Source organism: Triturus cristatus, chromosome 3_1 (assembly GCF_964204655.1).
Source record: "Triturus cristatus chromosome 3_1, aTriCri1.1, whole genome shotgun sequence".
NCBI lineage: Eukaryota > Metazoa > Chordata > Amphibia > Caudata > Salamandridae > Triturus > Triturus cristatus.
In genome coordinates this window covers 876,117,000-876,141,746 of record NC_140583.1, presented here as the reverse complement: position 1 = coordinate 876,141,746, position 24,747 = coordinate 876,117,000, and the positions used below count along the sequence as shown (strand labels likewise).

At 41.9% G+C, this 24,747-nt stretch overlaps 1 protein-coding gene across 1 annotated transcript in view; it reads right to left on the bottom strand.

Moving 5' to 3' along the window:
- LRP2 (LDL receptor related protein 2) overlaps positions 1-24,747 on the bottom strand; it is a 342,454-nt gene that overhangs the window by 205,605 nt on the left and 112,102 nt on the right. The window contains exons 16-21 of the mRNA XM_085645360.1: positions 23,277-23,480; positions 19,440-19,632; positions 12,667-12,792; positions 11,101-11,231; positions 4,030-4,167; positions 2,647-2,928 (exon numbers count right to left, since the gene is read on the bottom strand). Of these exons, the coding sequence (XP_085501486.1) occupies positions 2,647-2,928; positions 4,030-4,167; positions 11,101-11,231; positions 12,667-12,792; positions 19,440-19,632; positions 23,277-23,480 (1,074 nt within the window). The remainder of the gene's footprint in view (positions 1-2,646; positions 2,929-4,029; positions 4,168-11,100; positions 11,232-12,666; positions 12,793-19,439; positions 19,633-23,276; positions 23,481-24,747) is intronic.

Genomic DNA, 24,747 nt, shown 5'->3' with positions numbered 1-24,747 from the left:
ATCTTGTTATTGGGCCTACATAACTGGGTATGGGTTGGGACGGTCGAGTGTACATTATAAAAAACAGCATCCTTCAGTTGCTCCTTTCTTTCAAGTCATGCTAGCTAAGCAGGAGAATGTATAATATTCTTCATGGTTTTACTATTCTGAACCTTATTGACAATAATACCATGTCAATACAAAATGGAGAGAAGGATCCGTATTGTTTTAGGAACATGGAATGGACTGGTTACTCTTCCTGATTTATCACACTCAAGAACACCCAAACATTCCCATATTTCAATGTAGCATGTGTAAAGGATTTGTATATATGTTTGTATATGGTATTTCTAACTTGCAAACTTGGCCAAAAAAACATTGGAGCGCTGTACACTGTCAAAGACAAGCATAAGGTCACTGAGTGATCGGAGGAATGGCTAGAGTTAAGGTGGGTGTTGCATTGCGATGTGCTGTTTTTTAAAGAGTTGTGTCTTCAACTCTTTCCTAAACTGGAGCAGCGTTGGGGTAGTCCTTATGGATACGGGGATGTTGTTCCAGATCTTGGGTACATAGATTTTTCCACCCAAACTTCTATATTTCAACCGTGAGTAGGTGAGAGGTTTTCTCTACTCAAACTTCCCCATATTTCAACAGAGTATAAGTGAATAGTTTTCTTGACCAGGCCAACTATTTTAAAAGTGGAGAAAAAAAGATGGAAGTATGGTCAATCCACGGGAATATGTATGAAAGCAAAGAATTAAGCATGCAGTTGTGTGATGTGTGTTGATTTCCATGCAAAGAGGTTGGGATTTTTTTGATTCCACCAGAAAGTCTGAAATCCCTACAAATCATAGGTCTCCATCTGTGAACCATAGATTTCAGATTTCCTAAACATTAATTGTGACCAGACAGACATGTCTACATTCTTTAGAGTTGCACAGATACTCGTGCAACTCACCACAATTTACCGATATGCACACAAGCCTTTAAAACAGTAAGTAAATTGACACTATTTCTTGCGTTGTGTTGGTTCACTTGAATACCCTTGCAAAACTTCAGTTAATGTGGACTATAGATCCGCACATTGACATGGTAAAGTAGATGGTGAGAAATTTCAGCCAATTCATTTTCTTCTGATTCACCGCTTTCTAGGAACGAAAGGCTACCGCAGAGGTTCAATCTTTGAGAAAGCTGCAGAACTTGTTAGTAAATCATGCACGCCACCAAGGCTTTCAGGGGAAGACACCATCTAAGCAATTCTGTCCAATGCCATAACAATGTTGTTAATTTATAACATGTGCTTTCTACATTCCTAATAGAATAATACTGGAACAAGGAACAAATGACATATAACTCCACATTACTCCTCACTGTTACTAGATTATACCTACTAAGGCTTTTTATAGCATGGGTGATACACCTGTATTATACCTGGGCTGGTTACTGACATTAGTCTAGTATTCAAAGTAAGCTTAGTGGCTGGTTTGGAGTTCAATTTAAAAAAGTTACAGATTTTGGAAGAAATGCTAAATGCATAGTAGAATGCACAGGTTCAATTCCTCCACCTAGTAGAGAATATGATGAAATAATTCAACTTTAGAATTTATCATTTTCACCCAGAATTGCCCCCAACAAACAAATGAATTCTATGTAGGCAGGCAGGTGTATATCACACTTTGTACAGTACTGTGCAAGTAGGATGTATGATGAGATATTTTGGGAACACTTAAATTGTACATATTCAGAGCCACTGGAATTATACAGCGTGGGATGGGATGGCCAAATTATGTGTCAGGGCTGGCTAAATTATATGGCAAGAAAAGGCAAATTATGCGGCGTAATACAGCACATTTTGTGATAGCATTACTTCATTGTTTTGTCATTTCAACACTTGTCGGCACTGTCCGTACCTTTGCAAAGGGCCTTCCACTGCGCATCAGTAACCTTTGAAAATGTTTCAGATAGAATCTTTTTTTATTAAAATCTGCAGATTACGCAGCAGATGATGGATTATGTGGCAAATGTGGCAAATCTATAATTATGCGAAAAAAGCTGCATCCACACTATTGCATAACTACAGTAGCCCTGCATATATTCGATTGGTTTATTTAGTATCGTCTTTTAAATAAGTATGTTTTTACCAGTTATGAGCTGTACCTATAAATGTTATTTTCTACGAGAGCAATAAATTCACACTAGATAGCTGAATACAGTATGATAAACATCACTGAGAAAACACTGTAAATAATGTAAGAGCAATGGCTTGAATAGCTGTACTCTACTATCACCAGTCAGAGCATTACTTAACCATATCTGTGTGCAACAGTAAGTGTTGTCGTGAAACACAATGAGTACTCACCCCTCTTTTAACAAAAACAGTTACGTTTTACTTCTTTTAACTGCTTTCTATGTTTTAATGTCGACAGAGATGATTTATTTTGTGGGTGTGCATAAAGAGTCAGGTTGATGTTGTACTTCAGCATGCTGGGGTCTTTCAGACCACACAAAACGTGATTGGCGTTTGCTGAATTAAAATCGTGGGCAACTGAAGAAGTGAGGATGGTGCCAAAAATGCAAAGCAGACCGACCCCTTTGATGGTCTTCAATATTCCCCGGCTACAATTGTGACCGTGAGGAACAAAGCTCGCCCCGTGCTTTACTACTTACTTAGTGATCCACAGCCCAGCTCATCGCTGTTGTCATGGCAATCGTCAACGCCGTCGCAGCGGAAGTATGTTGGCACGCATTTCCCATTAGCGCACGGGAAAGAAAAGGAACCGCACTGCATGGTGGGTGGCTCGCTTGATGGGTCATCAACACACGTCAATTGATTGGAGCCCAGCTTCATGCCGTATGGACAGCCACAAACCCGCTGCATGTTAGGCACGGGGTAGCAGAAATGGCTGCAGTCGCCATTGGGATTGGCTTGCCGATTGCAATAATTAGAACCTTGAAAGGAAGCACAGAAACAAAGAAGGGGCTCTCAGTATTGACACTTCTTTATTCTATTTACAAGATAATCCAAGCAAGGGTGACAGCTGCTGCCTCTGTCATTCCCCCTTCCCACACTTTCCCGCCATCCACCACCCTCCCTCGCCTTTGCACGCCACCCAAGTGAGACACTGCGCTCAATTAGTTCTGAATACAGTACATATGATCGGATGACCAGCAGCACTGGAATGGGCATACAGGCCTGACAGCGAACTTCTGGTGGGGTGTAGAATAGTGAGCTAATTTCAGGACTCATTCAGCCTCAAACAAAAGTTGTATTTCTCTTTTAGGCACATGTATAGTTTGATGTAAGGATGCTCCCAGGTACTGTACCAGAACATGATAGAATTCACAAAACGTTTTTCAGAGCAGCCTGTAAAACCTACGTTTTAACCCCAAAATATTTGGAAAATATGATGAAAATTTACAACAAGGGAGGATCACCCCATTCTCCCCCAGCGCCCACTGTATATTCAGCTTGTGAAAAGAGAGACAATTAAATACAATGAATGTGGAAAGCCTCTCTACTCGTCCATTGTAAATGGAACTGGGCCCTCAATGCATTGTGGGCCCAAGCCTGACAAATCAGTATTGGCCCCTCATGCGTAATGAGAAAACTCCTTTCACTTCAGGGGTCTTGCTTTTTGATAGGCAGAAACACACCAGGGTTTTTAGGGGTATGTTTCTGCATTCAAAAAGCCTGCAGGCTGCCATGACAGGTGCCAGGCTGGCTTTACATTTTCGTCAAAGATGTCCTTGCTGTGGAGATGGGACACTTTCACCACAAATGATGGCTGCTAAACCAACATGGGTTTCTGGAAGTAGTGAGTGGTCCTCTGTTGTCTAGGCAGACTGCCAACCTGCTGTGGGGGACCTAAATGACCGGCTTTTCATTGGATCTTTTTGATGAAACGCCATTTGCTACATTGTTTACATAGTTTTGCTTTTTAACTGATATAAACTCGCTCTGAATCGAATTTATTAGGCTGGCGCCAGAAAATCCCCAAGAAGACCCAGATCTATCTGATTGTAATTTTTTTCCATAGATAACAATCTTACCGATCTGGGAATTTGCATCAAATGATTTCACGTGCTTGATGTTGCTGATGCCTCGTCGAATTACAGTCATCTCTCCTCCATCTGTTTTCCTCACTCTTATAATTCCACCAAGGCGCCAGTCAGTAACATATGCAAAACCTAGGTCGAAGGGAAGAAGACAGACAACCAGCAGTCAAAAATCAAGAAACAGAAGTCGCGGTTACAAGAAAATATCCGTAGACCGGGAAAATTCTTTCTTCTCTATAAAAGCACCATCGAGCAAACAGAAGATAGGAGAACATTACAAACCTCTAACAACTGGCTTGCAGCACAGTGCTGTAGATTGACATGCTGTGCATACTCCTGCCATCTAGTGTTGGACCCGTGACCTTACACGTTTTTTATGTCTAAATTTGGAGTTTCAGTTTCGAGGTGACGCATGGTACCTCCTTCGAAAACCAGACACCGCCACAGATTGTGTGTTTCTCTCAAGGGTAAGTATATGCGTGGAGAAGATCATAGTTATAATGTCTGTATACTTGAGACAAAACATGCAATTTACTAGAGTGCATATGAATAGTGACTATGCCCATACAACTTACCATGAACTCACTTTCGGGGAGTTGGGTAGGGTGCATGTGAATCTATAGATTTAGAGATCGGAACCTGATTGTTACATTTAAGTAACTTTTTATATCTGCAGCATGTGTAGCTGTTTGTCACATGCTGTGCATTGACTGAAAACCAATACAGAAACACCTACTGTGGTAACTTACAAGGAGAAATGGAAGATGGTTGGGCAGTGGCGGCATCAAGGTGTTTCATTCCTTTCAGCTGAAAGGGACCCCTGCTCCGTGGGGAGGCCTTCCCCATGCCATGAGAGAGAGGGAGAGTTTGAAGCCCACAGCTTCGGCCAAAGGCAGGCTGGAAGCATTCATATTAAGCCTTGCTCCCACCCCGGGTGCTCTGACTGTGCTAGTAATTAATTAATGATTTTTCATTAGGTCATTTGCAGTATTTATTTGTCTGCTGTTATTTTATTGGAATTTGTGAAGTACATTGGAATGTGTGCCCAGACATATTAAGGGAACTCCATGCCTTGATCTGAAATCGGCCCCTTTTTATCTTCAGTCATCCCTGCATTTGGGGACAATGTTTTAAATACAGGGTGCCTGACTTGCTATCAATATCGAGCCTGAACGTCCACAAAGGAATGCTTACTAAACTTAACAAATTCCACTTAATAGCATTATAAATGTCTGCTAGTGGAGTATTAGCCAGGATAACCAGAATGGCCACGGTTTGGCAAATAGAACATGCTTTGAGTGTATCATGTGGCATGCATTTGGCTTTTGCATAGAATATCTGAAAGCTAAAATCAAAGGTGCCAAATCACAAGATTCAGGGGCAAGGGGTGGGGATGCAATAACTGCCCTTGATTTTTGCTCAGGATAGGGCATTAATTCTTAATGTGGATGAATGGAAATCTCTAATAGTAACAAGAAACATTGCTGAGGACCCCATGTTGGAGCATTGAGGATAAGTGTCATTGTGCCTTCTCCCTTTTCCATATTACATAAGAAATTAGTAGCAGCAGGGGGAACATTTGGGCAACTATCCCTGACTTGTTTATACATTTGGGAACTGCATAGGGAACCAGAGGGTGGTTACCTTGAAGCAAAGCTTTGACATGTTGCATTTGTGTGGATGGTAAACAAGCCCATACTAGGGTTCCCTGGTAGTTGAAGTAGTGTTTAGGAATTTGGGAGTTCATCTCCAGTTGCGTCCTGCTGAAGAGATCATCCAAGTTGTTGACCATCCTGGGATAAACTCCACTAGCAGGTGCGTGTGATGATGTAGCACCCAATACCAAACTGTTTAGGCTGGCCTGGATAATTGTTCAGAGTTTGTGCGCCCTTGTTTCTGTATGTAATGCCAAGGCATCATATTGTCTATTCACATCAGGACCACTTTATTTCAGTGTCTGGTTTGAGAAGCTCAAAGATCAAGTTGTACTGCCATGAGATCTGACACATTGATGAAGCAACTGTTCTGGTGGAGACCACTGACCCTAAATGATGAGGTCACCCTTGTGAGCTTTCCAAATTGAGATGGATGGGCCTGTGCTGAAAATCACCTACGGCTGTTGTACAATCAAGTTATAAGCTTTCTTTCTCTGCCATTGCAGTTTGTGCTGACCACTGGGCTCCTTGAACACAAGATCCTCTCTGCCCCCATTTGCCTTTGGCTTTTTTTGCCTAGACATTTCTGTAAAGGAAGCATGTGTAACCAAGCAATATTCTCTGATTCTGGGATTGGGGATTTAGGTCCCTATACGTGGAATGCTCGATAAACAATTGTTAGCGCTTTAAATGTGATTCTTTTGCTCACCAGCAACCAGTGCATCTACCTTTGGAATAGAGACATGGATATCCTCTTCGTGAGTCTGCACAGAGGGTGGACTGCAGTATTCTGTTTCACTTGGAACCGGTGTATTAAATACTCCGGTGGGCCTAAGTAAAGAGCATTGGAGTAGCCCAACCTGGATAGAGTTAGTGTTCGGCCACTATTTTCTGAGCTCCCCACGGGAGAAAGTATAGAAACTTTAAAAAAAAGATTTAGGATCCAGAAACAGAATTGCACCACAGAAGAAATCTGGGCTTTAAAAGAAAGATGACTGTCGAATAGCACCCCCAGTTACCTTGCCACTTCTGTAGGGGGCGGGGGGTGAACATTCACTTGGCCAGCAACCAGACCATCCTGGTAGTGGGTTGGAACAGCAGAATTTTTGTCTTGTCTGTATTATATTGAAGGTTATTGTCTCTTAACCACTGCCTTTATACATCGTGAAAAAGTCTCCTTAGCTGCGGCCGACTTATCCGTGTAAACAGCAGTAACTGAGTGTTGTCTGAATATGAGACAATTTTGATTTTAAGAAAGCGAGGAGGGACATATAAATATTAACAAGACTGGGAGCCAATGCTGATCCCTGCTGCACTCCACAATTTAATGTCTTTACATCACAGTTCTGATACCTGGCTGGTTTTAAGACCGATTATGACAGCATTTACCGGATGGCCTCTTGAAGTCAAAGCAATACACTCTGGACATACTTAGCACTGTCTAGAGGCAACTGCACTAAGATGAAGGGCACTAGGTGAATGTGGCTGAATATCATATTTATGTTGGAACAAGTGTTTGCCATTAAGGGTGTCAATTGGAAAATATTCATAGAGTTACTATGTGTTTACTGCTTACTGAGGCCTCCAAATAGAAATTCTAAAATCTCTCTGAACTAAGCTTGTTTACAATTATTCAGCTGACAGACCATTTGCATGCACATGGAAGAAACAACTAAATTACATGTTTCATAAAAACAATGAAAAACAAAAATAAAACAGTTACCAGGATCAGTCAGATACAAGAGCTTCAGATACAAGAACCTATCAATGAAAGAGTAGAAGGACAAACGGGGAGTGATCCAGACACATTTTCATATGACATTTTTTTGTCCGAACCAAGTGATCATACTTTTGGAGACCTTACCTGGGATAGAAATTGTACGAGAAAAAGATTGAGAGGAAAATAGGGCAGGTGGCATGCAATGTAGGGCGAATACAGGACATCCTTTGAGTCACTCTGAGTAGCCTGGGTTCAAGATAAGCAGGTCTAACCATTGTTCAGTCAGCTGGGCAGTACTTCTCCATCAGACAGCAAGGCAGTCCTTCTTTTCAATCTTCCGCAGGTTGAGGAATGTTCCAATAAAAGGGTTCTGAAGTTCCCACTTTTATACCCAGTACCTGCATTTGTGTGGGGGAATTCCCTACCCACCATCAAAAATGGTTCTAGCCAGTACTTGAAATTGGGACTTTTGTTTTCATTGCATTTGAAATTGTAAAACGGATTTCAGTATTTTACAATGTAACAACAAAAACGCATCTTTAACGCTTCTGTTTTGAACTAAGGGACTGACTTTGTTGTTAAATACAAGTCAATTTTTGTTTACAAGAATACTGTTGTTTATTTAATTTTAAGAACTTGTTTATGAACTTTTGATGAAGACCTATGGTCCACTGTTGTGCATCACGCAGGTTTGGATAACTCCGACCCCCCACTTCATTCACATTCTAGCTAAAGGAGCTAAGGCTCAGACTCCTTCAACGTGATAGCACACTAAAAAACATCACTACTACATATATAAATTGATTTTTGTTTACTAATTAAATTGAGGTGTGCAGGCCCATCTCTCTTTTCATCTAGCCAGTACTTCCCATTCCCCTGATCCAGGCTCCATAGTGTTTAAAGGACAGCCCTGGAGTTAAGTTCCTTTGTGTGTGTTGCAGGCAGGGTCCTTTGATGTCTAATCAGGGGAAGGCAAGAGACTGTCTCGCCTCACACCTAGGCTTCCTTTGTCTCAATGTCTGGAAGCAAGGTACAACCCACAATAGCAGTGCCATTCCCTGTCATGTGTCCTAGGACAAGAGCAGAAAGACACATTTGGTTTGGGCAGAAAAATGCCAGCTTTCTAAAAGTGGCATTTTTAAAGTTGTAGTTTAGTATCCGACATCGCCATTAAAGAGACTTTCAAATTACAATTCATTTAAGTGTAAACATTATTGCTTTATCTACGCCCAATTTAAAGTTTGCACTTATTAAGTTTAATAAGCTAACCCAGTGTTAGTCCATGGGCACGCTAGGTGTTACAACAGCGAAAAATAACTTTAGGAGTTGTTCATTGCCAGGACTTGTAAACCTAGGACCCAAAAGCCCTACTTTTTCTTTTTAAATATCATGCACCCCGCCCTAGGGGTGGTTAGGACCTACCAAAGTGGTGACATAAAAGTATTAGGGATCAGGTCTAGCAAAAAGTTTTTTTTGCCAGTTCGAAATGGCAATTTAAAACTGCGTGACAGGCTGTCGTGGCATGCCTGAGACATGTTGTACAGTGCTAATTTAGTTGGTGGCACAATGAGTGCTGCTGTTCATTAGTAGCATTTACTGGACAGGCCCTGGTTACAGGTAGTAATTAAATGTGTCAATTAGGTATAGGCCAATGTTACCATGCTTCAAAGAGAGAGCACAATAATTGTAGCACTGGTTAGCAAGGGTAAGTGCAGAGTCCTTATGCCAACAAAAAACAAGTTCAGCAAAAATCAGGGAGCGAGGACAAAACATCTGGGGGAATACCACGCCAAGGATGTCAGGTCTAACAATAAAAATGAAGTTGTTGTGTTATCAGGTTGGTAGGGATATTGTTTGAGTCCTATGTGGATGAGAAGGGAATGTATTATAACATCGCTGTCGGTGGTGGGTGGAAAAGTACCTTCGAGAGATGCTAGAGTAGAAGGGGATGATGAACATAATTTGTGGAGGGCTAATTGAGCTCAATTTTGTGGTCCCGTTTTAACCCTTAGGGAGTCTTCTGTCCCATCTATATCTGTGCCAATTTCAGGAACTCTGTTCACATCATTCCCACAGCTCACTTTTCTGACTGCACAGAACTAATGATTACTCTCTCCTTGTAGCCACCATCTCGTCGTATGGCTACCTGTAACCACCTTTTGACCCACCTCTCCTCTGCTTTTCAGCTAGCTGCCTCCATTGTGGGAGTAGGTGGGAATCACAAGTGTCTCAGGTAACTCATGGCAGGAATAACAACAAAGAACACCAGTGGATTCAGCTTCAGGATTAGCAGACCCCAGGAGGCAGCAAGGCTCCTCTTATGCTCAGAGGGCCGAATGGCAAGGCTACTGGAAACCGCCAGAAAAGCCAACTCCAGCCTAGAATGTTTTGATCTCATAATGTGGGTGAAATATAAAGACACTAAATGGCATCGTATTTGAATTGTTTAAAATATATTCAGCGAACCTCCTTTCCATTTGCCATAGTTTGGGAAAAGTGTTTTGTTAAAGAACCACATTCTTAATCAAGAAGCACTGTAATGATATGTTACAGCAACGATAAACGTGGCGCACGCTAATAATGCTCTGTATTGACCCTCAATTGACATGCGTCTGATTGGCCTATGACAAACCTTTCTTTAAATAATATGTTAAAATCATAGATGTAGATACACAGGAATGCCTAACATTAGGCAATGTCAGAACCATCAGCAATCCAATGTATATTTTTCCAATACCTGCTATAGGTACCCGCCTCTTTCTTTGGAATAAAATTACTTAACTCCCCAAAGATGGAAAACTCAAGAACCTGTGAGATGTTTCTGGGATATCATCTGCCATCCAAAAGCCTCTTAACGCTGATGAGAAGTCCAGCTTTCTACACCCAATATCACCAATTACCACCAGAGACACATAAAACCATTTTTGCCTTAAATGTGTGAAAAGTCATTGCCAATGCCGTTTACTTATAAAACATTCTTTCAGACTGTGTCAGACCACCACCCCACGGTGCCAGGAGCACACGCAGCTGTGTTTTTCCATACTATCCTTCTGCTACTAGTCTCTCGGCAAGAACTGTTTCAAAATGCTGCTCCTCGTTCATTCAGATACTAACTCACTTGCTGCACTTTGTACAATTTTGCAACTACTATTGAGCCTTCTAATCTTAAGGAGCAATATGCCCTTGATTAATCTGTACAACTTTAATATGGCACTAGTCAGCCCGGTTCATTGGAATCGACTATCTGAGGGACACAGCTAAGATAAAATCTGTTTTCGAAAAGGATCAAATATATCAATTTTTGATGTTCAGAAACCAGATCGAAGTCCACTTTGGTCCAAACTGTTTTGAAGCCTTCGCGTATGTGTTATAATAGTAATTAGGTAATATGGTGAATGATTCCTGGTTGCCAATTTATATGGCAAATGTGTATTTGAGGATCAGCAATTTCAAGTGTCAAATATTTACAATTGAGCAGTACAATGTTAAATCATCAACATAAAATATACCTCATAAAATCCAAAACAAACAAACAATGCACAAGTTTAGAGTTGATGGGTGATACATTCAATCATCATCAAGGGACAGGCAAGACGATCTAGGTCAATTATACAAAATAGTACTTCTTGCACTGAACAATGGCGAAAACTGTGTTTGGGCACTAAAGAAGCACATTCATTTACAACTCACCTCCAAAGATTGTAAGGCCAAAGGGATGAGTCATTTGGCTAATGCGATCAAGAGTGCGCCTGTCTGCACCATCAAAGGTACTGTGCTCAATTTTATCAAAAAAGGCGTCCACCCAGTAAAGTCGTAAGGAACTAAAAAGGAATTGAGAAAAGTAACTGTGGGTTTGTACAAAATTCATATTTTCTTGACTTATTTAAAACATTATATATGTGACAGAGAATCAGAAATGCTCCTTCCCTCCCAACCCAACAGGGTTCATAAAACTTGGTACATCTCATCAATATCCTCCTTTATTTGTGCCCTGATATTTCAATTCTCCAGTGCCCAAATCTCAGCACACAACACGTTTATGAGCTGCAAAGTGTGACACTTGAGTTCACTAGACAAACTAATCTTACAAACTTATTTTTCCCCAGAAGGTCAGCATTTACCTGAAGTCTGCGTCGGATTTAAGGATGTCCAAGCAAATTGATTAATTAGCACAAATACAATTTCTCAATCTGGCTCAGAAACGCATGTCTGCATTTACTTAATGCTGCATTGTATTGCACATTATACACAGTTTTGAGGAACATTAGGTCCTTATTACATCAAATGTATGATCCAACTGCAACAGACGAAAAATTATACCATTGAATGTTAAAAGCTGCCACGGAAGGAGAAGGAACAATCAGTCCATTTTACAGCTCATGCAAGGGCATATTTATCATTAGTGCAGGAGACGCAGTTGCACCGAGGCGCAAGAGTGTGATCGGGCTGTTAATGCCAAGCATGGTGTCCTTTTACGGACAAAGCAGGGTGTATGGGACCTAACTTGTCCTGCTTGTATTGAGACCCATATAGCACTTTAGCTATGCTACTTTCCCAAGTCTTTTCCATTTGAATCTCTAGTTGAGCACCAGGTAAAAGTAAGAACGTAAAAATAAAGTAAACCAGAAAATGTCAACTACACCTGCTGCCTTGTGGCAGTAAGTGAACACCTATTGACAACAATGGTAGAGGCTGGAGAAAGGATGATGTTTGGCTGGGCTCACAACCAATCTCTACATGCCACCCTGTTAGAAGGAGGGGGTGATCAGTGTGCTCAGAAGGTGAGAAAAATGCTAGTCTTTCTTAAAATAAATGTCAGAGATTTGAGTATGATCAGCTTTGCCCAAAAAGCATATTGTGCCCCTCTCGCAATTGCCAGTTCTGTAAATGCATCTGCCATACATTAGAAGAATATGAATTCAAATGAATGCATGGCACATCAAGTGCCACCTAAATGTTCTGAATAATGTATATGCATTTCTTTTTATCAGCTTACAGACATTTAAAAAAATATGTCATACTCCAGTAACGTTGGAGCGGGAGGGCACTATGTATACTGTGAGATCCTTAGAGCTAGCCAGATTGCGTGGATCAGTCCAGCATGGTAGAGGAAGCAGTAGGATTTTGATGAGATATAATCTACCACCTCTTAGGTAATGTGGGACCAAATGGTTATTTTAAAAAGTGCAATACCTTGGGGCTCATAAGAACTTAAAATGTTGTTTGAATAAAACTTTCAAATCAAAGTTTGCTTACCTCCAGTCAATAGCTAATCCATTTGGCCAGCCAAGAGTTGCGTTCACAATTGGTAGTGCATGCGATCCATCGCACCATGCTCTCATAACCTTAGCTGGACGGAACCAATCTGTCCAAAAAATATACCTAAAGATGATAAAAATAGACTGTATATAAAACTAGTTAAAGATTAGAGTTAGGAAGATTCTTTTTTCATAAGAGAAATGTAATTAATAATTACATTTACATTTATTGTGCACAATCATTTAACTTACAAAATTTGTCATTGCGTCCCAGTGTATACATAGATTCAGCCACATCAAACTATTTCACCTTATTTTTTCAGTTAACAAAGAATGTGTATACTTCTCTTAAACAAGTGTTTACAAATATACACACTACCTAGCTGCTTAATTTATTTGAATGTGTTTTTCCAATTCTGCCTTTTTACGGATATCAGGTGTAGTAGAAGAGATGCCACACACACTGTTTGACTATAATGGTATCACAGAAAGTGGCATTGCATGACATTTTACCCCAAGAGCAGCTCAGTGTGAATGATTCTTTTTAAGGTCTGGCTTGGCAGCGCAGCTGTCACTAGACAATAAGGTGAGCATCACTAGAGAGGGGCTTTGGCTGGTCCCACGTGCTGGAAGCCAGGAGTGCATGTTTAGATTGGGCAGAAGTTGTGTGCTTCCACAAAGAAGTGCTTGGCCTCCATATAGCTGTGATAATTTTGTTTATTTATCCAGCTTCCTACAGTTTGAACTTTCAATGGCGCACACATTGGAATGCTAATAACGCTTCTTGGATAACTAGATAATTTATGATAATTTTCTGCCACAGCAGCACAGTTGGGAAGTGTGCAGTCATAACCTCCATGGATATTTGGATCTGTATTGACAGTACAACTTTCCCCTGCTGTTTTAAACTACACCAATATTATTACATTTCTTTGCTTCCACATAAATACGTTTCTCCTATTCCTTTAAAGCCATACCTATTGCCATTGCTAATGCTTGTGTAAAACCTTTTACTAAGAATTCAAAGCTGAAAAAATTAATAAACAGTTGTTTATAAGAGGTAAAATAAACAGCTACTGAAATTGATAAAATGCTAGTGGCGCACTTATATTTAAAAGATCACTGATCAGATGGGGTACAATTAAGGGATTACAAAGCAGTCCACATGGGGGTCTACATGAGGAGCAAGTAGAAACACTGGGGTAAAAGTTTTAACTGCTGGAGCCATTTTCACCTGTGGTTTAAATTTGTGGAATTAAGCAAACGAGTATTCGCTGGAAGTCATACTAATTTCATGGAATTTAAAAGCGCAGAAAAGACAGTTTGGCCAGATGTTTCTGCATTCAGCAAATTCAAGACAAAGTTCAGAAATTTCAATCTCAAAATTTGTCATTCAAAATCGCAGAATAAAAAAAGGGGAGGGAGGAGGGGAGGGAGCTTTGACAATCAAAGTATTTTGTCCACAGCAATGCAAACGTTTAGAAAATCCAGCATAAATGTATGGAAAGCACAATATGACCTTCTTGTGTGAGGTAAACGAAATGAGGAAATATGAGTGCATGCACCTTTATATGAAATACTTTTTAAAGACTTTCGACTGACACATACAAAAACTGGCTGCAAGTTCCGATTTAACAGTATGAAATAAAAACTAAAATGTTTGTTTTGGAAGTGAAGCTAGTTAAAAGTTGATTCTCCACTACAAGAAGTTCATTGTTATCAAGCATTCAAAAAATCTTGGATTCGGGATGTAGCCGATACTTTTCAGACTTCCTTGTAAGAAGTGTCTTCTTGATGATACAATTGGGAGTTCTTAATGTTTCTTATAATGCTTCCAGTTTCAAAATAACATTCATAGTTAGCTTATGTTGTCAATTTCCAGTATATCTTATTTAAAGTCTATATCAATCATTTTTAAAATGTAGTAGTGGTTTGACTGTCTCGTAATGCTTTTAATCGGGTGAATCTCATTTCGACCAGATTTCTAAAGCATTTACATGTTTTTAATTTACAAGCCTATACTCTTCAAACGCAATACCACTGCATCTATATAAGGGCACAAGTAATTAAATACACATTATGTATTGATAGTTTCCTCAAAGAGGCTGTTTGTTGTGGTTTTACACGTTGGCAGATCTGTTTGGACCCATTTAACTGAGTTATTATAATTATTTATTTTGTAGGGCTCAATTATATCCTAAAAAGGCATCCCGGTTCTGGGTATCTGAAGGGGCAGGCAGATCGCCCACTAAAGGGAGTAAAGCCAAGTTTTCAGCACACTCCTGACAGCAAGTAGATCTTCAGTTTAAAAAAGTTAGGGGGGATAGCTAGTTCCTCAAGCGGGTAGCCTGAACAACAAAACGTCCCCTCACACGCGTGCATTTTTAGACACTGGAGCGGCGAGCTGATTTGCATTGGTTGAACTGTGAGTTCTCTGAGGCAGTTAACGTTTGAATTTGTTCTGTAAGAACCGAGGACCAGTCTGACGGAAGGCTATACAGACTATACATAGTGGTTTAAACATGGCTCTTTTTGACAAGGAATGCCAAAGCAGACAATCCAATGCAGATGATCACGAGAGTGACGTGTCTATGTGAACTCAAAGGTTGTGAATGGAGACCAAAGTGCTTGGTGTAAAGTAGCTCACTAAAGGTATGTGAATAGCATTTTGTAGTGCGTTAGTAGCACTTTTTTACTACTACTAAACTTAACTTACTATACAATGCAGTTTGTGAATAGGCGGTACAGTTTCTGTGCTATACCTCTAGTTGTGGTTCTAAATGACTGTAATTGCTGCCCCAAGTACTTCTGAGCAATAGAAAACTTTAAGTTCTGTGGAAATGTTTTCTGTATTTTATTAACCTCTGCATTACAGCAGGAACATTTTGGAGATTAGTAAAGCCATTCTCATCTTCTTTGTTTACCCTTCACACTTTCGACTGAATCAAAACAACTATACCACCACACCTGGGAGGACATGCCCACCCATACTGGAGTGAATCGCACATTTCATCATAGTCTTCAAACATTTTAATGACGTACTCTCCATGAGAAAAACTTTCATTGGGCTACCCGCGCCCCCAGAATGATACTTTTTTGCACAATTTGTCCGTCACATTGGCAGCTCTAAACATAGTTAACTGTTCAAACATTGCAGATACATGCAGTTATCCCTTTAAAATTGCAATCAAATACATGATTGCCACATGCTATGGACAGCCAGGTCTCCCCAAAGTGTACAAATACTCACAGTTTGGCACTTTATCACAAATGTGGGGGAGGGGTAATTTGCCCAACCCTCTTTTGACTCCTATTCCCACCCACGGAATGAGTGGCAAAAATGGTACTTGTGGCCTCTTATAGAGTGGACCACACCTACGCTGTTTTTTCCCTTGAAAAATACAGTACTGTTTTCTGTATGATGCTCCCCTTGGTCAATGCCCACCCCCCCCCCCCCCCCCACCCCTCCGCCCGACATCACTTCAGGCACCCCTGTTTAAAGACCTGGGCTCCTATCCATGCTCTGTGGAGGAGAGTATCATTGCGTCGATCGTTGATGCAGAGCTGCGATGCCTTTGACTATCACTGTTTGCACTGTGATCTTTGGGAGGCTTCAGTTTAGGGTGGGCTCACCAGGCCATGGGATTTGGCTCCTTGTTAGTTCAAACTGACAGCTGTATTACTCATTGCATATGAGACAAATCATGCATTCGATTCCTTCATATTTGACAATACTTAAAGCTAATTTGCAGCAAAAACCCAATTCATACCTGCCAATTTGCTTAATGCAACAGCTGTATAAATAGCTGGATTATCAAGGTTAAATAATGTTACTTCTTCTTTGCTAATATAATTAAATCTCCCCGGAATAGAAGTTGTAGATTCTTGACCATCAAGTTTGCATAGGAGGAGGTCACTAAAAACAATATTAAAATCCAGTTGACAATTGCTGGCTTGCCCGTCCTGATAATGCAAAGGAATCTGTGTGTGCCTCCACTGAAGAGGTTTGTGTTGAGGCTAAATATGATATTGCATTATGTAGAAAAACACAGACACAAGGGAACTAGATGTACCTAGGCAGATATTACCTTTTCATGGTCAGTACCTCCTCTTGGTATGACAGGCGCTTGCACTTAACTTACCCGCCCTGCATCTGTTTTGTGTGTGGAAGAGTTTTGCACTGTTGCTTCTGATATGCCTGTGCTGTGTGTGAGGAGTGTGTGTACAGCTGATTTTGGTGCAGTTCCTGCCCTATATGGATTAAGGAAGATTAAACTGCCACTTCTAGTGCTGTGCATGTTCTCTGTGAAAGGGAAGCTTGCACAGCCAATATCTGTGTCGGGGAAGCTTGTGCAGTTGATTCTGGTAAAGTTGTTGGTCTGCTTAAATTTAGCTTGAAAGTTACCAGTGCCCTGAATTTAGCTTGAAAATAGCCCCGGCCGATCCTGTTCGCTGTGAGAGTGAGAATTAAACAGATAATACCATCTGTCAACACCAAGGGCCTGATTATGATATCGGTGAAACCGCCACCAGCAGTCTGCCGGTGGCGGGTTCACCTCCATCGTGTGGCCGTTATTTGCCCGCCAGATAAGGATGGCGGGCGGAGTGCTGGCGGACTGGAAGCCCGTCCACCACGGGTCCAACACAAGCAATCATTACAATTTCCTTTCGGACCCACCCCGCATCCACAAAATGGTGGCGGTGCCTAGCAGGCACCACCCACCAGATTTGGATGCTGCATCCCCACTAGCATTTGAATGGCGGTTCTACCGCCATTCAAAGGCTGCCAGGGATGTACTTTGAGGGGCCCCATTTTGGGTCCCTCTTGTGCAGGGGCAATGCAATTGTGCACTATGGTGCCCCCCTACAGTTCCCTGCACCAGGTGGCAGGCACCGCGTGGTGCCTGCCACGTAGTGCAGTGAAATGCACAACATGCATTTTTGACATTGTGGCAGGTGCTGCAGTCAGCAGCACCTGCCGCAATGGTGAACATGCACAATGCGACCGCCACAGTGGCGGTCGCATTATAATTGCATGTGCGGAACCACCGCCATCTGGCCGGGTGGTCCCAATTCCTGTGACGATGGCGGACGGACTTAAGTCCGTCCGCCATTGTAATGAGCCCCTATATCTTTTCTGTGCGTGAGGAAAGCACCCTCACGCTTCTCAATAAATTAGTCATGTCCTATTGTTGGAAAGAGGGCTGCTTGAGCATGGACACTCAAAGGAAAACGCTGCACATGCTCGCTTCCACTGCCTCCTTTAAAACACGGCTGCTGGGCTGCGTTACTCATTCACACAGGGCAGCAATTCATCAGGTCATCGGGACCATCGTGCCCAGAATCCAGGCTACTAGCCAGACAATCATTTGGTAATAATAACAACTAAAAGTCACAGAAGGTTGAAACTCCCATTTATACACCTTGTGTATCTATAGTCCAACGGAATTATAGTGCTAATCTCTGACAGAAAGCTCCTGCGTAGGTCTGGGCCCTTGGGAAACACCAACTGTTTGTCCTACTTCCATGTCTGTGGTCTATCACGGTTTGTGGTTTTGAAAATCTGGAAACCCGTGGCTTAATGAAGAGCAAAGGGCATCAGTCACATAAATGTTGGAAAGTCTCGTACTTGCTTCCTGAAGCCCCTCTCAGACAAGTTGCTCTTGGCTCATGCTAACCCAGAGAGATTTGCAGGCTGGTGCTTCCATGTCAAATCAGAACACTGGATATCACATTAGTTATCATGCAAAACATGCAAAACTTTAAACTTGAACATTTTCTTAGGTTCCATTGCCTGTATTGACGCTGAAACCCATGAGCAGCTCATACAACAATTTAGAAAAAAAGGAATAGGCCAAAGACACTCTAGGGTGGCAAACTCTTTGAATGCAATCAGGTTTAGCCCAAAAATACATGGAATAACTTCCTGAGACATGTCATAGTATGCCGTGCCAATACATCAGCATCAAATATGATACGATCAAATGTATGTTTGATGACAGACATACCTGGAGGGGGCCATACTGACTCCCATGAACCGCTCCCTAGGGATACCACCAGGGGTGCACTGACTGTGCGCTACCTCTATGTGGGGCACAGTCAGTGTCTCCCGACAGCTTATTTGCCTTTGGGCCCGCACCTATAATACAGTGTGGGCGTGGAGTAAAACTTCCCTCATTTGCATGGGGCCACACCCCCAAGCAAATGTGAGAGTGCCCCATTGTGATTGCATAAGGTGTGCCAGTGTGATCCATATTACAGAAGGGGCTGCACAAGCATCTGCCGCCTTTTCTAGAATAAAAATGTGGGCCCGGGGCACAAGAAGTGTGAGCAATGCCCATTGAGCCCCTGGGGCACCTTTTCTAACACGGCCCGTAGTATGTGTAAGGTAGTGTCCACAAATTACAATTGTGTTGAAATTGTGAAAGATACTGAGTAAAGATTCTAATCAAATCAGTGCTGTGCTGAAGCATGACATCATTTTAGGAACTTAAGGATACTGAAAGTATTCTTCAAAAGATACAACTATGTTACCTCCCTGTCGTAATGAAATTGGAATTATCTCACACTTTATTCAGCTATTTCTGACGGATTAAAAGATATTCATTACGACAGAGTGAGGTGCTAATGAGAAAAGAAAAAAACAATGTCACCGATGATGCAGACGCTGCCTAGCGAGATGCTCTGTGAAGTGAACGAATGCTGCATTATTTGAGCTGAGAAGGAAAACAAGCACTTCAAGATATCAAGAGAGGGGGAAGCTATATTTACCCAATGACCGGATGCACCACTATGGAGCGAGGGTTATTTAAATTCTGTACAATGGCTCGTCTTGACTTATCGGCAATTTTCATGACGCTGATGCTTCGGTATCTTGGGTCTGTCCAGTAGAGGTTCTTCGAGATCCAGTCAAAGGCCAGGGATTCCACATTTTCCACCCTTTGGGCTGTAATAGTTTCTCTTCCTGAAAGTTGCAATTTACAAACGTCAGAGATTAAAATATCATTAGGGAGAATAAAAAAAAAACATTTTGGTAAAAATTTTAGGCAAAACATTTTTTAGGCATTTACCTATGAAGCAGTCCTGCAAGTGACCAAGGGCCTCATTCTAACAGCCCAGCTTTGTACCCGCTAATTCCTTACCCCCACGGGTTACTAATAGCAGGGCGGCGGAGGTAGCAGGCATTACAAGAGGGACCCTGGGGGGTCCCCTCAAAAAGGAGGACCAAGAGCCATATTAAGAGTTTGCCATTTTGGAGGCAAGAGTGCATCACATCGGATGTAAGGCCCTTTTCTGTATATTATGCTTGGTCATTCACTCGAACAACGTCCAAAACAACTCTCTTTCAATCAAACAGATTACATGAACCAAGAATACAAGCCTGGGACTAATAAACACCAATCGATCAGACATCAAATGGTCTCATACACAATCATTCACATCATCAAATCAGGGTGCATCTATAGGTCCAAAAGACCTCCAGTTAGTCACTATCTCTGCAGTCATAACTGTAGTAGATAAAACACAGGCTTGCATATCCTGCACAGAGTATACACATGGGCCTGGTATCCACCATATGATACTCACGGGCCCCATACAGTGGAACTCTGGAAATATGATGCTACTACTTTGGCTTTTTCTGCATACTTATGCATTTGTTGCATTTCCCACACAATCCGCCTTCTGTTGCATAAATGGCAAATTTTGCAAAAACAAATGAGTTTCTAGCTGAAATGGATCAAAAGTTACTAAAAGAAGTGTCCATCAAACCATGACAGTATAGCATAAGTAGGTATGTTTGTAAAGGTTAACTAATGACCTTTCAGTTGATTGGTGTTTTCAGGTGTTAAATTCGTACTAATGAGGTGTAACTTTGCCCAGACATTATATGCAGATTTTGAAATTACAAAATAGTGAAATAATACTGTGACAGAGCGTGTTGCATTATGTTGCATAATGTGCCTTTTTCTGCTACATTATTTCGTCAGCCCTGGCTGCATAATTTGGCTCTACACCGCTATATAAATCCAGTGGTCCTGCATAATGTCATTGTCCTATTCGCTTTGTTATATATTTGCAGCATTTGCCATATAATCCATCATTTGCTGCATAATCTGCAAATATTAACAAAAAAATGGTTTCTACCTAAAACAATCAAATGTTACTATAAACACAGCAACATGCGTTGCTGGGTGGGGAGGATGCCTTTACAAAACTTGATTGGTCATCTTTCTGCTGCTCATTGCTGTACTTGGGAGTCAGACTGGTACAAATGAGGCGAAACCTTTCCCCAAACCCAATCCAGACATCCAGGAATGGATCAAGACCATCTCAGCACTAAACTGCCCTCCTACCATTGTTGACTTGGCGAAATCTCTTGGAATAACCATGGACGGCAGCCTGAACATGCGTGGCCATATAAACTCGATGGACAAAACGGCCAGATTCCACCTGAGTTACCTAAGAAACCTAAAACCCTTCCTCGATGTGTCCGACCTTAAAACGGCAGTACAGCCACTAGTTATCTCCAGATTAGAATATGGATGCTCTACTCTTGCAGGGCTACCCAAGAAAACTCTGGCCCCACTGAAAGCCTGCCTCAACACCGCCGCCAGACTACTAACCGGCTCAAAGAAATTCGACCACATCTCTCCCCACCTCAGAGCACTAAACTGGCTTCCCCTAGAGGCCAGAATCCAATTTAAACTGGCCTGCATTACTCACAAAGTTCTTTATAACAACTCCCCTTCATTTCTCGCACAAAAACTGCGCCGAGGATTTGGAACTCTCTCCCACCCGCTACCAGAAGACTTCCGTCCTTGCAACACTTTAAGAAGGAGACCAAAACCTTCTTAATGTGTAAATACCTCACCTAATGAACACGGTACATTATTACCTTTCCATGGGCGATACCTATTTCTGCGCTCCGGGGCATCCCCCAAGAGTGAGACTATGTGCCTTCTTGTACAATGTATCTACCTGTTTTGATTTCTTCCCACATGTAGCCGGGACTTTAGACTACGTGTTTTTCTTGCATCATGTATCCCCTATTTTACCCAATTGATCCCTCCCTTCCCATCGCTTTGTACACTACCCTTATTACTGTAAAGCGCTCTGATACCCTCACGGGTCTATAAACCTATAAAATAAAAAATAAATAAATAAATAAAATGTTTACACAATAATGAGGTAAAACTATCACAAAATGTGCCACGTTATGCTGCATAATTTTCTTTTTCTTGACGCGTAATTCAGTAAACCCTGCCACATAATTTGGTCCTACCACTGCCGCATAATTTCAGTGGCTCTACTTATGTGGCAATGATGTAAAAGAAATATTAAGGTGTACACCCTTGCTCACCCACCACTGACTGATCCTAGCAATGATAAATGGCTATACACTTTTAAATGCCATGGTTTGCACAAGAGCAAGAAATACGGCACGGTGAGAGAGACCTATCCCACCGAGAGAATTCAGACCTTCCGTAATACCTCATCCTCCGCACTCACTGGAACCATTTTAAACCAAAATACTGCAATAACAGAGAGGCAGATAAGACTCTTATCAGGGCGCGCACTATTAGTGTGCGGGGATGTAACACTATTTCAGTCCGGCTCGCCCGAGACATCGCTCTCCCTGATGGAGGAGGCGAAAACAAAGCTGAGCGCGCGCGTCACGCAGCAGCCTGCCGAGGTGGCACCGGCGCGTACCAGCGAGGCAGGCTGCCCACACATACTTCCCTCGCGCGCTCTCACACCGGTCAACCCTCCTCACCTTTCACAGGGGCACATCAACACCTTGCGCGTTTTACGCCGTTGCTCACTGCCAGGGCCCCAACCCCGCATTTTTACAACTCAAAGCGATTTGAAAAATCTCGAACGGGAGTGAGGTCCCTGCATAGAAAGACCGCGCAGAATTTTTTTTTTAAAGCAGGTGCATCCTTCCCGAACCCTTTCTAGTGTGAAGGGCTCCACAGGCTCAGTGATTCCCCTGCACGCTATTAAATGGGTTTCACTCTGCTGGGGGGATGTTAGACGTTAGTGATATATTATTTATTAAATGCTTTCATATTTTTTATTTAACGATCTGAATTTCGTAGAATAAAATATTTTTGTTTTTAGAGGCACGCGCGAGGAGGAAGACATGCTGCTGTTAGTGTAGTAGTTATGCACCTTTAAATGTGATAGTTTAGTTTTAAGACGTCTTCCAGAATGTATAATATAAGTATTTTAACTGAGGAATCAGGTTTTCAATGCATTTAGTTAGGGATGTGTTCATCGATAAAAAGACATAGAAAATGATAATCACTCAAAATATAGGCAACGCGTTGATTTAATGTATGGAAAGGGCAAAGTGTGCGCTTTGGGCGATGGTGTAGAACTGAAAATGCAGTGGGACGGCCACCACAAATCTTGTAAGATATGTATATTCCTTTAACTGGTGGGAAGTCTGCAGGCAAAACACAACACCAGCCTACAAGTTTGAGAAAGGCTATTTTTCAGTATATGGCTCAACATTTCATGAGCATGACAATAGGAAGTGGGAAGGAAAACGCCTTCATAAACAGAAGGTAGAGAGAAAGCAAAAGACAATGGACTGCTGCTCACCTGTACCATCAGTCTTTTGTTTGTAAATAATGTCTCTGGCGGTGTCAGAGAAGAAAATGGTATTTTCCTGAGCATCAAAGTCAATCCCAATGAAGTTGGATGGTACTCCTGTCAGTGGAAGGATGACGTCTTCCTGCGTGGAGAGGTTGAACGGGATGCCACGAACCGCCAACTGAGACGAGAACAGCAAGAACTGCCTCACAGCTGCAACAGAAAAGAGGTCCAAACAGGTATTTTAGGCATGGAGGTCTTGAAGAATGTCAAAGGGTTTGTAGAAACAGTCTGCAGCCAATAGCTGAGAGGCCATGGACTGGAAAAAGTATAAGAATGAAACCAAAAACATAAATTGAGTCCCACACAGCCGACGGAGGGTTGATTGAAATAAATAACAGTTTAAATGAAACAGAAAGGTGGATAAACATGAAAGTCAACTCTCTGGAAGAAAAGCATGACTCTTAATGGATAGAACGTGTGAGAATAAAACAAGAATACATTTAACAAGTACTGAAAAACGTGAAAACAAAGTCTTTTAAGTAAAGGAAAATGTACTTTACTAACCTCAGCCTTTCCGTAGATTTTCTCCAATGTGTGCATATCATACAATTACTTACCTTTGGCAACAATATTCTGGTGGATACATAATCTCCCCACAGATTCCTTACCTTATAAACCTGGAGGGAGAATTCATAAAGTGAGGGATATGTGGAAAGATCTGGAATCCATCAGAAGGAAAGGTTACTCACTTTTGGTAATTCAGGTGCCTCCATAAAAGGTTCCTAAATTTCCTGCAGATATCCCACTTTAAAAATACTCCTTCCAGGCTTTGTAAGGCGAGGAACCTGTGGTAAGATGTATTCATCAGAATGCCTTCTCCACCAAACTGAAGTTCTGCCCGCCGCATTTAGAACGGACGAAACGTATGCAGGTCAGAAATGGAGCCTGCTCTTGCTCCGCTGCTGACATAGTCCTCTGATGGCCCGGAAGAGTAAGGGCAGTGGGAGGTTTGGCCATTTGTCCGCCTGCCTTATTTAGAGTGGGCGGATGTTAGACTTGGCATCTTTGGCATGGTTTCCCCTGACTTTTTGCCTCTATCTCCTGCATTTTTAATGCTGTGCTGGATTTCGTTTTTGCTGGCTTGGATACTTTGGGCACTTTGCCACTGCTGATCAGTGTCAAAGTGCAAGTACTTCCTGTGTAAATTGTTATTCTGATTGACTATCACTGATTGGCATATTTGACTTACTGGTTAGTCCCTAATAAAGTGCACTGAGTGTGCCAGGGCCTATAAATCAAATGCTACTAGTGGGCCTGCAGCACTGATTGTGCCACCCACATGAGTATCCCAGCAAAGGTATCTCAGACCTGTCACTGCAGTGTCTGTGCAGAGTTTTAAACTACCATGCCAACTTGGCAAGTGCACACATTTGCCAGACCCCCACCTTCCCATATCTTACATGTAAGGCACCCCTCA